Source organism: Schistocerca cancellata, chromosome 12 (genome assembly GCF_023864275.1).
Source record: "Schistocerca cancellata isolate TAMUIC-IGC-003103 chromosome 12, iqSchCanc2.1, whole genome shotgun sequence".
Classification (NCBI taxonomy): domain Eukaryota; kingdom Metazoa; phylum Arthropoda; class Insecta; order Orthoptera; family Acrididae; genus Schistocerca; species Schistocerca cancellata.
The window spans coordinates 162,306,354-162,323,478 of NC_064637.1; the positions used below are offsets into that span (position 1 = coordinate 162,306,354).

The following is a 17,125-nucleotide window of genomic DNA, read 5'->3' on the forward strand; positions in this document are numbered from 1 at the left end:
CCCTAACCTTCCTGGCTAAAGTGTCGTGGAAAGTCATCTCTCTTTGTTCACATACAGACTCCAGAACAGTACACAGTCCTCAGGAATGTGATTTCTTGCATTGGCAGAATTTCTGTAGATGTTTACGTTAGCTTGTCAGTGTTTCTTAAGAATGCTGTTCTGTGAGAGTAGATGTTTGAAATGGAAAGTAAATTTTACTTTTTTCTGTTTGAACCACAGAACAAAGATTTTTTTGTGAAAACATAGCCTAGATTTGCATGATTATTAGTTCGAGACAAGGCCTGTAATTTTTTTTATTTTCACGTTTTACTCTTACTGTCGAGAAATCGTACTTAAGTGGTGCCTGATTGAAGCCGGAGAAGAAAAATTATTTTGGAAGCCGCGGCTGGGAGTTTTTCCGTGTTCTTTCTGACCTGTGTGGTGCTACAGAGCTTACTGGAAAGTTTACCTACTTTCTCTTGAATGAATGCGTACGAGCTGTCGAGCATCGTGGCAGACATAGGTGCAAGAACAGTTTTTCAGTTTGTTTTCCCATCCTGCGCCTCCTCTCGTCCCACCTACGTCACTCTCCTCTTCCTTGACAATTGTACCGCTTGTTTTGTTTTGTATGGTAGATATTGCTGGCCTGGATGTGGTGCTGGTTGTGGAAAATGCATTATCCCTTTTTTTCTGTCTTCGTGTTTGTATTTATTTGTAGGTTCTCTGGTTTGACATCTTTTTTGTGAATGCTCAGTATATAATCACTTTACTTATACTAATGATTGTTTTGATTGTACTGCTCTTTTGTTCTCAGGGCTAATATTGCTCTCTTTCTGGCTGCTGTTGAGAATGTTGTAATTATTATGGATGTTAAATGCTTCTGTAGTTAATATCTGTTATGTTCCTTTAATGAGCTTTTTGTGCTGTTAATATATGTTTAATCTGTAGTGTCTGTCAGTGGTTGCCAACTATGGGACGTATTGCGTATGTACGGTAACTAATATGTATCTGGGAATTTGTGTGATGGCTAAGTGTTTTGATATATATATTCGGTTTAGAAAGAGAAACATGATTGTCATTGGCTAAGGAGCATTGTGGTTGTGAGGGTGATTTGAGCATGGTGATAATACATTAATTTCTATATATGTGCAACGCATTGCAATAATGAAAATATTTAACCCTGAAAATTCAAATAATTGCCATTTAATTTGACATTTGTGGTAATAGTGCATTCTCTTGCTTCATTCTAGCCTGCTACTTTTTTCTTTAAATACTGTAAAGTTTACTGATAAGATTTAATTTGCAAGTCGCAGCATACTTTGACTGTGCATTTGTCAATTTTGCTGAATTTACAAGCCCCTCATGTGAAGCAGTGAATGTTTATTACCATATTTTTTATATTTTGTCAAACTGTTGTACAACCGTTGAACGGTACGATTATGTGTTATTTCTATTGTCGACTGATTACCCCGTGCCATTCTGTTATTGCCTGGTAGAAGATTTCTCATTGCCTGTACAGCAAATTTTGTTTATTAATACTGCTCCAGACACTCATAAGGATTCACAACATGTAAGCTTGTAGACAGTGGATTAATTTTTTATTTTACGATCACTTAAACTGTCAAACTGAGAATTTTAAGGGAGTGGCTATTGATAATATAGTACCTGGTCAGATTCAGGTGCCAGTGTGAGGAAGAGAGTCATTCTCAATGAAGTCTTAATAACTTGAAAATGACAATTCTGAAGTCTGCTGAAAGTTAGTATTTATGTAACTACTACATGTTGGTGAGAATTTTCTCTGTATCCATAGTAATATCCAGCTAACATTGTGGTACAGCTTCCAAAAATTATCTCAGTGACAAATCGAACGACGAGTGCCACACTTCATTGTTGCCTAAGCGGTATTCTTATCATCTGAAGTATTCCTTCTATACTTTCAACAGGTCACTGTGTTGAATGTTAGGTCCCTTAAGTGTTAATTGGGTTGTAGGTTGAAAAGGGAGACAGGTATCTTGTAGTTAGTTTGTTAGTTGTAACATTCTGTGAAGTGGAAGGAAGGACATGCCTTCTGGTCGATAAGTACAGGGCTAGCAACAGAAAATCAAGTAGGGGTAATACAGGAGTAGGTCTAAAAACAAACAAGGAAATTAGTAAAGAACTATAAACAGCACAGCGAATGCATAATTGTAGCTGTGGTGGGTATGAAACTGTGACCCTCCACAGTAGTACAAGCGTGTGTGCTTTTAAGACGTGCATATGATGGACAGTTGAAAAAAATGTGCGATGAGATGAAATAAATTACTCAGCCTTTTAAGGCAGAAGAAAATTTAACTGTGATAGCAGACTGGAATTCAATAGTAGGAATAGGGGTAGCAGGAAAAATATTAAGATAGCATGTACTGAGTGAAATAAATGAAAGAGGAATCTGTCTACTATCATTTTGGGCAGAGTGCAATTCAGTAATTACAGACACTTAGTTTGCGTATTATGAAAGGAGGTTGCACACTAGAAAGAAACCTGGAGACACTGGAAAGGTTCACATTGATTGTATAATGGTAAGACTTTAAACTGTAGGGCTTTTCCAGGGGCAGATGTGGACTATTGTTATGAAATATGTGACTGTGAAATGAGGAGATTGCAAAAAGGTTAGAAATTAAGGAGGTAGAACCTGCATAATTTGTAACAAACAAACACTTTTGCGAGTTTCAAAGGAGGCTGTGAGAGACTGAACGAGGTAACATAAATACAGTAGAAGATGAACGGGTGGCTTTGAGAGATGAAAAATGTTTGGCAAAAGACAGCGACTCCAGGTTAATTCTTGAATAAAACACCAGCTATTAAATGAAACTGACAAAAGGAGAAAATATAAAAAGTAATAAGTGAAGAAAGCAAGAAAAAAATAAATGTCCAAAAATGGGATTGACAGGAAGTGCATAATGGCAAAGCTGGAGAAATGAGAAGCAGGAGAAGCATGTGGGACTATGAAAAAGATAGATTCCACGTGTAGGAGAGAAAAAAAGAAACCTTTGGAGAAAAAACAGGCAGCTGCACAAATACCGAGAGCTCAGATAGCGAGCTAGCCCTGAGCAAAAAAAAGGGAAGAGTGAAAGGTGGAAGAAGTACACAGGTATTCAAAATGAAATCAGCAAATACAAATAGTTATAACTACATAATGCATTGGTAAGAATTTCAGAGAATGTAAAAGAAACTTCAGCTTTTTGTTACATAGTTTATAGGTGTTGTGTATGACTCACCTCTCTCACACAAACAAGAGTGAGTGATAGTCAACTTCGTGCCATATGTTCTAAAGCATATGCAGAGTCATTGACGCAAGTGCATTGGAAGTGTGTGTTTTCAGTTCTGAAATTATTTTCTCTACCCCATATTCAAAAGATGTGCTAGTTAACTTTTCACCTATTTATCTGGACGATCACCTCATTATCAGAAATGTGATGTGCAGCAAATTTTTATCCCTCAATGGCTTCCAGCACTCCTGTAATACATTTTTGTATGTATGACATAGTCTCCCTGTTTTAATGATGTGCGGTTAATTTTCAGATTTATTTTGAGAATGTGCCCAGCAGTTATTAGTGGCATTTGTAGCTTACCACTGCCTTCATAAATAGATTTCCTTGGACTCCATTCAAACAAAAGGCAAATTCTTTCAACGTTTTGTGTTGTTATAGACGGGCAGTTGATACTTTTCCTCTGGACACATATCCTCATCTCGACAAATGGTCGATGCCGTCTGTGAATATTTTCAGCATTAGGAGGTGCTCGATTGCACTGGTGACAAAATCTTCATTACACTCTGATGCAAGAATAATAGTTGTGAAATTATAACTTGCAGAATGCCATTTGTAGTGGATCTGCCATTTTCACTTACGAAATGGTACTGTCCACTTGAGCATCACCACACCACATGTGTGCCAACTAGGGAATTACTCTGCTTGCTCAGTAACTGAAATTTAGAATTCACCTTCACATTCTCTGTAATTCTCATCTCTGTATTGTCACACATTAAATATCATTATTCACTTTGAGTTGGTCTGTGTGAAAAGGCTATATAAAGGGAAAACAAAACTTGAAGACAGTGTTATGGAATGATAAAGTGGAAGTAGATGAAGATGAGATAGGGATGCAGTACTGTGAGAAGCATTTGAGAGAGCATTGAAGAGACCTAAGTCAGATGCGGCATCTGGGATGGATGATATTACCTAAGAATTATTAAGATCTTACGGAGAGCTGGCTGTGCAGAACTGTTGCTCCCTGTTTGTAGCACATATACCAGCTCTACATCCTGCCCCTGACGGGTCATTTAGTACCGATCGACCGCTACGTCAGCCTCTGCCGGCGGTGTCATTCAAATTCAATACGGAGGAGCACAAGATCGACATAAGAGACAAATAAACTGCACTCAGACTTCAAGTAAAATGTAATAAGCCCTTTATTAAAGGAGGTCAATGCAGAAAGGTGTATTGCCAAGTCACCGTTGCAATATACTAACACGAATTATATATAGAAGAATGGAACAACTGGATGTAGCCGATCCGAGCTGAGAGGGTGAAACGACTTTGGGTTCTGGAAAAATGTAGGAATATGCGAGGCGGTCCTGACCCTATAACTTATTGTCTCTTTGAAATACTGATAAAATACAGGGAGTGAATAGGTATCTACAACTCGAACAGAAACAAGACTGCAGTTATAAGAGTGGAAAGGCAGAAAAGGGAAGCAGCAGTTGAGTGTGAAGTGAGACTGGGATGTAGCCTATCCCCAGTTTTATTTAATCTGTACGTTGAACAAACAGTAAAGAAAATGAAGGAGAAATTTGGAAAAGAAATTAAACATTAAGGAAGAAGGAAAAGAAATGTTGAGATTTGCCGATTATATTGTAATTCTGTCAGGGGTGGCAGAGGACTTCATGGGTGAATTAAACAGAATGGATAGTGTCACAAAAAGAAATTGTAAGACCTCGATGAAAGTGAAGCGAGAGAAATGAAATGTGGTCACATTAAATGAGGCTGTGTCGAGGAAATTAGATTAGGAAATCGGACAGTGAAAGTAGTATACGACTATTGTCGGTAGGGCAGCAAATTATCTGGCGATGGCAGGAGTAGAAAAGAAACTAGCAATAGCGAGAAAAGTGTTCCTGAAGAAGAGAAATGTTTTTAATACGTAATATACACTGATGGAAACAAAAATCACAACACCAGAAAATAGTTAATGTAGAGTAATGAAATTCCTGGAATACGTTTGTCTAGGTAACATATTTAAGTGATTAACATTGCAAGATAACAGATTAATGTAAGTATGAGGTAAGCTGTCGCAAGTGTGAAGAAGTGCAGAAGTGCCGGGTGTCAGTTTGGGGAGTGGAATTGTGAGCCTAGTGCACTCAGTCAGTCAGTGCAGGGGCAGTTAATGCCGTCTGTGGATGACGCCGGAGTTGTCATCCGACAGTGTCCCGAACGTACTCGATCGGAGACAGATCGGGCCGAGGCGGCGTGTTGACACACTGTAGTGTGTGTGTGTGTGGTTGCGACAGCGGTATGTGGGTGAGTGTTATCCTGTTGGGAAACATCCCCTGGAACGCTTTTACGAATGGCAGCACAGCAGTTCGAATCACCAGTTTTGCTGTTGGGATGCGTGGGATAACCAGGAGAGTGCTCCTGCTGTCATATGAAATTGCACACCGGACCATAACTTCTGGTGAAGGTCCAGCAGGCAGGCAGGCAGGCAGGCAGGTTGGTTGCAGGTCCTCCTCCCAACCGACACACGGCCATCACTGGCACTGAGGCCGAATCGGACAGCTGACCTCTACCCTGCCCTCCTACGAGCTCTCACTTGACACTAGTGAAGTCACAAGTGGCTACGGTTTGGGGTCGGAGGAATGCACGCTACAGGGCTTTTGGCTCGGAGCTGTCCTCGACGTGACTGATTTGTAATATTTCTTTTAAGTCAGTACCGTCATTAGACTGGTGTTTATTTACAGTGTTATATTTGCACTTACATAATCGTGATTTCATCTTCAAAATGCCTAAGATGTTATACTGCCGTATTAAAGTACACTATTAGATACGTTGTCTAAGAGTCGATATTTCTGGCAGAGCCTACTGCTTTGTTTCATTACCGAGTACACCGTCTTCACTCAAAATTGTTTTATCCGTGCCATTCGACCGATCTTCTGAGTCGTTTGCCATCTCTGATAGAATTACAGAGTCGGTATTAGATTGTGAAGCGTTTCTGTTTCTCCTCGTTTTCCTTCACTTCTTGGTCAATTTACGGATTGAATCCTGTGTCTTTTAGACCTGCAGTTTGGTATCTGCACATATTGGTCCCAAATAAATGAGCAATTTGCTGACAGTGCTGTACGATCACTGTGGTCGGTGACGTCCGTGGTCTTCTGTAAGGTTTCGTTGCAATACTGGGAGTATAGAAAAATTATCTAGGAAAGTCTTGAGGAAGAGTGTGTCCCTAGAATACACAGTTTGTAAAGAAGGGTATTGAATAATAAATCGATTTCTTATCACTTTTGATTGTATAATGTCTCTGTTAGCATTATTATCAAGAGCAATTCCAGAAAACACTCCCACACAGTAAAACAAGTTCTTAATTTCCACAAACAATTACCATACGTACACTTTTCTTACATATTAGTTTGATAACGAGATTCTAATGAGAAAGTACAGGAATTTTCAGAATGAACCTCACGTTCAGAGCTTAAGTAGGGAACACGTGATGTGCAGGTGGTTCACCTGACACAGCTGTGAAGTTGTGGAGAGTCGGGCTGAAAAATATTTATATGTAACAGTTTAATGTGCAAGAGAGTCAAAGACTTTCAAATAGATGACTGTGTCTTTGCTGGCCACGTTTTCCCCACACGTGCTGACGTGAACAAAATGTAGAGATATTAGGATTGTCTGCAGCAGTATTAATGAACTGTTCACTTTCGGGCTTGCAGTCAGTCTGTGGTAACATTTCCAAAAGCAGTAGTGGGTAGTGAATGATTGGATGGGGAGGAAACAGTTCATCGGGAATCATTTGTAGTGTTGAGACATTTTTAATAATTTGCGGGTCGGTTCACGGTATACATGAGATCTTTCGTGTGTGTTTCCTGTTAAAATTATTTGGCACAGAGTTCTAATTAGTTATACGGAAGGAATATTGAGGGAGTATCTCGAGTAGTTTCGTATACTCACTCTGAAAGAGTATGTAAAAATTGTTCACTAGATTGAGTATGCCTTTACAGAATAACATTAAAGGCAAGTTTTGATAGTAGATACTTTCTGTCCCAAAAGAAAGAAAGATAGGTGAACACTTTACAATAACTTTGAACAGAGTTTACGACATCAAGAATTGCCAAATAGTATGTCTGACACGTCCTCCCGTCACTGTACTCAAAATTGCACTTTGTGCCCCTAACTGGCCACCCAGACGCACATCGGAACAGTACTGGGAAGTTCCGGATGGAATGCAAATAATGGAACGTGTAAAGGTAACAATTCATGTTACGGTCAATGCATTGGACAGATGGGTCTCTACTGCTGAGCTGATCTGTTGTCTCCCCTTCCCACTCCCCCCCTCTCCCTCTCCCTCTCTCTCTCCCTCTCTATTACTCACGCGTATTCACGTGCACGCGCACACGCACACACACACACACGCACGCACACACACACACACACACACACACACACACACACACACACACACACACACACACACTCATGCGCGCGCGCATGGAGTTATGTTTCTGCAGCTCTGAGGCAAGCAGCTGTCCAGATGCTTTCCTACATTTTCAGCCTCATTTACGTCACCGTCAACCACGGAGCATCCAAACTGTTTGTTTAGTCGTTACCTTTGCTCCTCTGTTATTTTCATTCCGGACAGCCTACGTACAGACATTACCTCGCAGACGGACGGACAGTTCGTATACTTGCACCTAGCGAGGCGAACCGGATACCGGTCTGGCGTCCACATTAACCGGAGCAACCTCGAGGGAAGTGTGACCCCCTCCCCTCCCCCTCGAACGCACCCCTCTCGGAAATGTTCCTCTAGTTAATCGGCCGCAGAGTGGAGGTGTCTGGCGTGAGCATCACGTGGGAGAGTAACGCCGTGGGCTTGTGGGTGTTGGGCAGGACCAGGAGCGGCTACTGCAGCAGCAGAAGACGTCACGTGAGGCGGAACAGGAACGGCAGTGGAAGCAGCTGCAGGCACTGCGGCAGCAGCAGGCGCACCAGCACCAGCAAGTGATCCAGGAGCAGCGCGTGCAGGGTGAGTAGCACCGCCTTGTTCTCTCTGTCTCTCTCTGCAGGTGTCCCCTCCCTTCACTGTCGTGCTGTGCCCGGGGCTCTTTCGGCCTCCGACTCTCCCGAGAAAAAGGCGTGTGTACTCGGAAAACCGTAGCTGTCTCTTATTTACGTAATACTTTACATGTTCGCTTTACGTTACTCTCGTCAAACACTCGGGCTGTCGAACGGCCTCACTGTAACTACGCCGATGTAGAAAGGTGCGGAATATCGTCTGCCCGAGTACATCGTCGCCCCTCGTGATGTGGCCACCCCACCTCACCTCTCCTCTTCTCACACACTGCTATTGAAGAGCTGGCATTCTGTAACAAATCTCACCTCTCGGGGATAGACTTCTGACACGTGAGACGGCTATCGAGATCTTCACATTCGGAGTGCGAGAACGCGAGACACTTACCGGTCGATAATGTCGTCCCTGTGTACTGGGTTTCCTGATGTCCGTACTGCTGTAGTCTTCTCAATTAGCTGCCCTATAAACGTGGGGTCTGCAACACTGTACCGGTCTCGTGGTGTCTCATTTCCTTATCACATTCCTCCAGTGCGGCGTATCGCCGATATTTGTCACGTGTCCCTTCTGTAATTCTGCTAGTCCAGCCCACATATGGCGTGACAGAGTAGCACAGAATGTGTTGTACGTTGTGGTACCTTTGACATATCGTTGCTGCGGTTTTATCTTTGTTACTCGTATCAAAATTTGTAGAGCCACTTTTCTGTAGGTACCTACCAATTTGTCCAGTGGAATGCAGGCAGATTCCTGGAGCAACCTGAGCAAGCTACTTTTCTGCTCTCTCAGAGAAAAATTGAATATTATTTGGTATTTTCTTCTCCCAACATTGATCAGGAATATTGCCGGGTTAACTTCGATCCTTACTTGAAAAACGTTGGAAGTGACGAAGGCCAGGAGCAGCAGCAGAAGTAGCACTCGAGTAATTTAATCTATCACAGATATTGACCACTGTTATTGTGGGATATGACATGCTTGACACTTAAAGTGTAGTAGCAGATGCAGGTAGTGCGTGCTATTGGCCCTTAATACTTTTGTCGACCGTATAAAGCAGTTGGCATTTTATAACTTCGGCATGCTGCAGTTCACTGCGTGTAGCGCTCTGCTGTTGACTTTCCGTACCCCCATTTTGTCACCTTAATTTTACAGTTTGAGTTGAATACTGCAACACAGGGTGGCAACAGTGCAGAACTGAAAGCATTGCTCTGGCTAGTGTTGAATTGTTGATGTGATACAGATGGACAGAATAGCAGATTATATTTGTTCAAAAACGTACCCTATATACCAAACAATAACTCGATGTCATTGTTCCCTATTCTAATTATCACTTTAAGAACCTCTCTGTCACTAACAGTGAGCTGTGCATCAGACAAAAGTATTTTTTTTCAACTCCCATTTATCACAACATACTTAAGAATGTCAAATAATGTAGGACTGCTGGCTGTGGAGGGGCAACTCTGTCAATGCTTAGAATTTTTGGGAGTAATTTACAGATTAGCAAAGAACAAAGTAAGGGCCCTGAATTTGAAGTGTTGTGTATAACAATTTTGTACTGTTTTCTTCTGAACACGAAAGACCTGCAGGTATTGTGTGAAGGTATTTTGCAGTGCACAATGCTTCCAATAAGTCGTATTGCTGCAAAAACTGGGTTATCTTTTATTAAGCAGTAAGATCTTATAGAGGAGTATAACCTTTTAACCAATTACTTGTGACAAAAGTTTAACCAATTACTTGTGACAAAAGTGTCATATTTCACTGTCAGGTCAGCGACCTGTACACTTGGGATATGACACTTTTCAGATCTATCCTCAGTTTAGTGGTTTCATCTTTATCTTTGGAGTTGTGCAGTTTAGCGTGTTCAAGGATATGGAATATTTTTGTGGTTACAACTATGTCAATCTAAGTTACCCTGCCTCATCATAGAAAGCTTTGCAAGTTGCTTGTAAGCAGTAAGATTTTTCTTGTCTGTTGTAATTGAAATTAAAATTAATGAAGTTTCTTTGTATGTGCATTGATAGCATCTCTCAAATTTTTCCATATCTAAAAATCCTGATGTAACCCATTGGATCAGTTCATGAAAAGAAAGTATATCTTCTTTGGCATTAAAAAAAAAGTGAATGAATAAATCATGGCCCTTTTATAGTAATCATCCATATATTATCTGCCAACATCTATACAAATCAGTTTGATCACACTGATGTAGAATGAAACAATAACCCTTTAAATCCATCCAGCAAAATTAAAACCATTGACATAACAGTAGTTCACTTTGCTTTTCTTTTACCTCTCCTTTCAGTACTACACCAGAGGGACTAAGTATTGACATGTGGACACAACTGAACAGCATATGATTGCAATTTCTCTCAAAACTCTTTCCTCAAACTTCAACACGAGTTAGGCCCTGTATTGTGCAACCAGAATATCTTGTAAAGTTCTGAGGGTTCCTGCATTATTTATTTTTCCTTACGAGATAAATTTTCAGAAACTGATCTCAGATGTTTCTTATTCCACTTTCCTATAATTTGTCAGAGATTCGTGTTTCCTTCAGCTTGCTCATCAGATTAAAGAGCGTCATTATTGTGTGTGCGATTTACACTTTCCATTTGCCGGTCTCCGATCGAGGTCTCTGGAGGGATTGTCAAGTTTTACTTTTTGCAACTTTTTGTAGTGATCGTGAGAGTTCACCAGCTGTGTATATTTCTAATCATCGTTCACAGAATTAATCTATTTCATTTTTTTGTAATCTTGTAGTGGTGTTACAGAAATGTCACATTTTTGTACATTAACATAAAGACGTACCTGTCATAACGTTGAACCACGGAACACCGTTGCAGCAATGGCGAGAGTGCACCGACAGATGAGTGTTGACGGCATCCCGTTCCCTGCAGAGTCACAGCAAGTCGCTGCCGGATTATCGCCTCAGGTAACCGCTTGTTTCAAAACTGTAAACTGATATTTAATTGTTAAAAAATGATTTACGATCGAGGTGCAAAATGTGTGTGTGTGTGTGTGTGTGTGTGTGTGTGTGTGTGTGTGTGTGTGTGTTAGTCAGTTAGTCATAAATAGTCATAATCTCTGTCCATCTTCATTGAGAAAATGTGATTTTCCTGATTCGTCACACGACCTGTGGAACAGCCCAATAGCTAATTGACAATCTGGCATAGCTAATACAACTACCTTGTTGTAACTGCTTTCACGAAGTTGATGATGCAATAGGTAGAGTGTATGAAACAGTTAGACTCATAACATGTTTGACTGACAAATTTTTGTAGAAATGTGAGGCTTTTTATTTTGGGCCACAGAGAGATGTGATATTGAGTCAATACTTACAGCAGACTTCGCATAGCCAGTTGGTAAGTTATTTTGCTACAGAGTATACTGTGAGGGCCCAAGTGCAGTGATCGCTGTCTGACAGAAACTGTCAGAGAGAGATGAACTGACATCTAGTTTGCTAGGAGTTCTCAAAAATGCAAGATTCTTGTGTTGTACTGGAGAATAACTACCCTTTCCCTCATGAAAAATTAATTCATCACAGGTGAATGTGACCTATTTGCGGATAAAGACTAGAACAAAGCTTTTGTCTCATATTTACAAGCTCCATTATCTGTTGGATGTCTTCCCTCTAAAGCTTCCTCTAGCACTCTCCCAACCTGTCCCTTCTTCTACTTACTGTCTGCCACATATTCTGTTCCTCACTGATTCCGTGGATAACCTATTTACTCAAGTTTCAGAGTCCTTCTGTGGCCCCACATATTAACCACTTAAGTTGTCTCGTCCCTAGTTTACCGATGCTCTGTGATTTATTTCTGTACAATGGTGTACGTTTCCAAAAATTTCTTCTGCGAATTCGAGCCGATGTTTGATACTCGTACACTTCTTTGCAGCGAGGATTGCCACTTCCTCCTGTGCTAATCCTTGTTTTAATGTCATTCTCATTTTGTCCGCTGTGCGTTATTCTGCTTCCGAGGTAGCAGAATTCCTACAGTCTACTATGCGTTCGCGAGTTTTAATGCGAAGTTTATCCCTAATTTCATTGCTGATTCTCCTCAACACTTTTGTCTTTATCGTTTACTCTCTGTCTGTATTTTGTGAACATTAGGACTTTTCATTCCGTTCAGCAGGTCCTGTAATCCTTCCTCACTTTTGCAGAGGGTACCGACAGTGTCAGTGAATCTTATCATTAGTATGCTTTCACCCTATGTTTTAATAGGTTTTTGAAACTTTTTTTTTTCACTTGGTATTGCTTATTTGGTATACGGGTTGAACACTAAAGGAGTTATACTGCATTATACTGCACCCTTTTACGACATTTTTAAGTGGAATACTTCTCTCCCTATCTCCCATTCTTAATGCTCCTTCTAGGTTCTTGTACATGCTGTATGTTACTTGTCTTTATCAGTAGATTATACCAATTTTTCTGAGAGTTTCATACACATTGCACTATTTTAAGCTGTCAAACGCATTTCCTAGGTCGACAACTCTTACGCGAGTGCCATTTTTCTTAAATCTCGCTTCTGCTATTGAGTGTGATGTCGGAACTTCTCTCTGGTGGTTTTGCTGTTCTAAAAGCCAAACTGAACATTGTCTAACAAATTCTCCATTTTATTTTTCCTGTCTTTAGTGTATATTTTTGTCGTCATCACCTTTGCAGTAGTTCATATAAAGTTCCTCTTAGAGTCCGACGATACGTCTCCGGTGTCAGCAAGTCTACAAAATAACCGGAATAATTATTTGGTTGCCACTTCCTCAAATTATGTTAGAAAATCCAAACAAATTTTATTCGTCCCTCATGCCTCATCAGTTGTGGCAGTTAGTGCTCTTAGAAACTCTTGTTCCCATTTATATCTGTTGCTAAGTTAAAAACTATCCACATTACCGGATTATTCTTTCTGTTTCACACCTCTCTATTATTGTTCATACAGGATGGTTGTTTGACGTCACCGGTGGGCATCCGTCCTCCTCCGTTCCCGCCACCCGCGGGGATTCCTTCCGGTGCCCAGAAGGGGCAGCGACTGCCGAGTCCAGGTGCAGGTGCGGTTCCGGGTGGCACGATTTTCCCGCACCCCGCGGCAGCCGCCGTCACGGGGGTGGGCGTCCCGCGGCCGCCGGCACCACCCCCGCAGTCACAGCGCGCCTTCCAGCCGGCCCTGGTGGGGATTCCCCCTCTACCCGAGCAGCCGCAGCAGGTGGCCGTGTTCCGGTCGGCCGCTTCCGACGTCGTGGACCCGTACGCCCAGCCGCCGCACACCCCGAGGCCCCCAGCTCAGCAGCAATTCCCACCGATGATGGCCGCAGTACAGAGGTAGCCTCGAAAGTCTAGCAGTAGGTTATCGATAAGAAAGAGAGGCACGTGTATGTGATAGTGTTTGAGTTTACCGAGGTGTATGTCATCGGTTTAGTGAGAAGCCCCAGACTGAAAGTTTGAATGTCCCAGATATCGATACCCTGTTAAACGTAGGATTTTTTCTGCTACTTGTCGTTTCCTTACTTACAGAAATGATCGACGTATGTGAAAAGTGCCTCATTGTGCTGTGGTTTGGAGTCACATTAAGCTGTAGGTCCCCTTGTAACTTCCCGGGTGAAGCAGTTCGAAGGGAATGATGCACAATCTCCGATAGAAGCACTTGTACTAAAGTGCGGCAATGTTTCGACTGTCATTTGGATACTGTATGTTTTTAAATTCTCCACATTGTTTGATTCGTTTCTGCTTTTACTGTAGCTAACGACTTGATTTACACTTTGTTACAAGAAGTATATCAGATTTTATTTATTTATTTATTTATTATTGTATAGCATATGGCTAATACAGACATATCATAAAATTAAATTACATATACGTATGCACATATTGACACACAAGAAACTCAAGTTTGTCTTTACAACTGAATATCCAGTCCTTCAATCCAGCGCACTGCATCTGGAGTTGCTAGCAGGAAGTCCTCTTCAGCACCGTGATAGGCTCGAATCCTGTATTCACTGACAAATTGGTGAACAGTCTGGTACGGAGCCCCACAGTCACTGGCTGGATTAGCCAGCTTCTTACACTTAAAACGAGCATCCCCCCATCGGATACAGCGGGAGCGGATTCTGTCGAGAGTAGTCCGAGTCTCGTGTGGTAGGTCGGATCCACTCGGAAGTTTAGCAGCTGAGAAAATGTTATGGAGGCGCACATCTGTCACCGCTTCCCACCGACCTCTGCATTCTTTGAGGGGTTCGAAATCCTTAGTAACCGTGTCAGCAGCATCGCACAGAGTCGGATGGCGTGATTTTCAGTCTCTTAAGATTTAAAAGTGGCAGGTCGCTATGCACGGGTAGGTTAGAATTTCTGGAGATCTTGTGGAAGTCGCTCGTAATGGCAGTACATCTGCGTAGAGCAGGAGGCATTATACCAGTTAACAGTGGAAGCCAATAATGTACGTTGATGTTGCAGATTATGCTTGTAAATCCCCATATTTGAGAAAACGACCTTCGGGTATCACTCAGATTTGCCTCATACCAAATGTTTTTTTGTGTTTTATACCTTATCTGTGAATGAGTGATACGTGTCAAATGTATGGTCTGTTCCAGAGCTGCTCTCGCCCCACTGTACAACCTGTAGGGATATTGTAAGCACAGTGAGATGGAGACGCTGACAGTATAACTGCGTAGAGGAAAAAGGGAGAGAGTGGTGTTCATCTGTTATCACATTTAAAAAGAAGTAGTCACGTGTTATGCCACGAAAAGAATTTGTAATGATTTCGTAAGATTGCACAACGGTGGGGATTAAACAGTTTTCCATTTATCTGCCCGATTAGTCACTATCTGAGGGAGTAATTAAGATTAATTACATCTTTCAGCTGTCAGAGGAAAACTAAACTTTCCACGATCTGCAGGTACACCCCGACACCGTACCCTCAAGGAGCCCCGCCACCGCCTCCGCCGGGTATGCGCGCCGTCCAGTTTGCCGCCGCCGCCGCTGCCGGAGGCCCGGCCCCCCCGCGACACGGGTTCACCCCGCGCGGTCCGGACGCGGGCGGGTACGTGACGGCTGCCGGCCTGGGCTTCGTCCGCCCCGGCCCGCCCGTCGTACAGGCCCACGTGGGTGCGCCGCCTCAGTCCGCCGGCGTAGGTGTGGGCGCTGTGGCGGCCGCAGATCCGTACGCCGTGCCGGCTCTGACGCCTAGACCTGCACAGGAACAGCTGCGGGACCTCCTGCAGACCAAGAAAGCGGCAGACGAGCAGCCGGGGCCCAGGCTGTGGGCGGCAGGTGAGGACGTGTCGTGTGAATTTCCCAAAAAGAACTTTGCACCACCCACTTATCTGCAAATATATGTTCATTTACATTTCAGGGGAGCATGCGGTGACAGAGATTATTATAATTGCGTTATTGTTATTGATTACTTAGTTGTCAAATAAATACAAAGCAACAATAACAACACTAAAGAGGCAGTGTATTCGAAAGAGCACATCTCTAGTATTTGCCACGCTGTTCTGCTCAGATCCTTATCAGTATGCTGAAGTGGTCGATATGCTGCTCGAGATTTTCCCGCTCTTCGGTGCCGGTCCTGCTGAGGTCACCCAGTGTGTGAGGAGGGTTCTTGTAACAGCCGTGACAGTGCACTTTGAGTTTCTACTGGTCCCGAGTGTGCTCGACCGGGTCAGTTTCGGCATATGCCTCGGACCGTTCCATTTCTACAATTCCTATCTCACGCTGGAAGATGTTTGGTGGGCGAAAGTGGTGTTACCACTCGTTATTGTCTCGAAAGGTGAACTTACCGCGAAAATGTCGATTGTAGAACCGGATATTTGTTTGGAGGAGGAGTTTGTCCCGATTTTGGACGGCTTCGAAATTGCCGTCGACAGAGTTGAGAGTGTTAAAACGTCAGTAAGTGATACTGGCCCAAAAGTGTGACTGACCCACTTCTCAGCTGAGCCTGTCGGTCTGTACGCCCGAAACGCGCTGTAGTACCTGGCTGCCTCCACACACGTACGACGATCGTCAGGTGTTTGAAAAATGCTGTTCTCGTCAATGCAGGTACTCAGTGTCGTCGATCTGAGTTCCTCTGTCGACCTTCTTCACACGTCACAGTACTGGAGGCCCGTACTGTCATTCACAGTGGATGCCCAGAGGGCAAATCGATCGCGTGGAATACTGTCCGAGTCGACACGGCCCTCGCAGTTGCCTCTGAAAAAGCATCACGTAGTTCACTCGCATTTTCCTCACGGTAAATACAAAACAATTTGCAGGTCACACTGTCAGGTACTGTCGATCGAGGACGGACGTCGGGAGCCGGGTCGCCAATATTTCGTGTCTTACAATAGCAGACCAGGTTTTTGTGGTGTGACAACGGTGTACATTGGGTATCCAGCTTTCTGTACGGACAACTCTTCTCGCCGAAAAGTGACGACGAGTGCAGACTTAAATTTGTAAAAAATCTGTGCTGTTGTGTTCACAGTTGTAGACACAGACTTTACTGTGCCGCAATGAAAATGCCAGTTTGCTTTTACTTTTGTTATGAAGGTTGCTGTGTGTAACCATTTCCTGCAGTCAGTAGTGTCGAGAAAGGGAATTCTGATCAGAAAACAGAAAGATGTGAGTCATGAGAATTGGCAAAACTATTTTTGAGCTATTTATGTAATAGAAATGGTTTACTTATTTATGTTTGTGAAGTCTCAGGTATGTCTGCCTGACAGTGAAGTTGTGTGAGTGCCCCCCCCCCCCCCCCTTTCTCTCCTTCACCCTCCCTGCCTCATCCCCCCTCCCCCTCCCATTATTTATATTTGTGAAGTCTCAGATATGTCTGTCTGACAGTGAAGTTGCATGAGTGTTCTCTGTCTGTCTCTCTCTCTCTCTCTCTCT

General features: G+C 42.8%; 1 protein-coding gene across 1 annotated transcript in view; it reads left to right on the forward strand.

The window, feature by feature from the left end:
- LOC126109551 (histone-lysine N-methyltransferase 2C-like) overlaps nt 1-17,125 on the forward strand; it is a 417,507-nt gene that overhangs the window by 128,198 nt on the left and 272,184 nt on the right. Inside the window, exons 28-31 of the mRNA XM_049914567.1 lie at nt 8,112-8,247; nt 11,121-11,209; nt 13,209-13,588; nt 15,159-15,532. Of these exons, the coding sequence (XP_049770524.1) occupies nt 8,112-8,247; nt 11,121-11,209; nt 13,209-13,588; nt 15,159-15,532 (979 nt within the window). The remainder of the gene's footprint in view (nt 1-8,111; nt 8,248-11,120; nt 11,210-13,208; nt 13,589-15,158; nt 15,533-17,125) is intronic.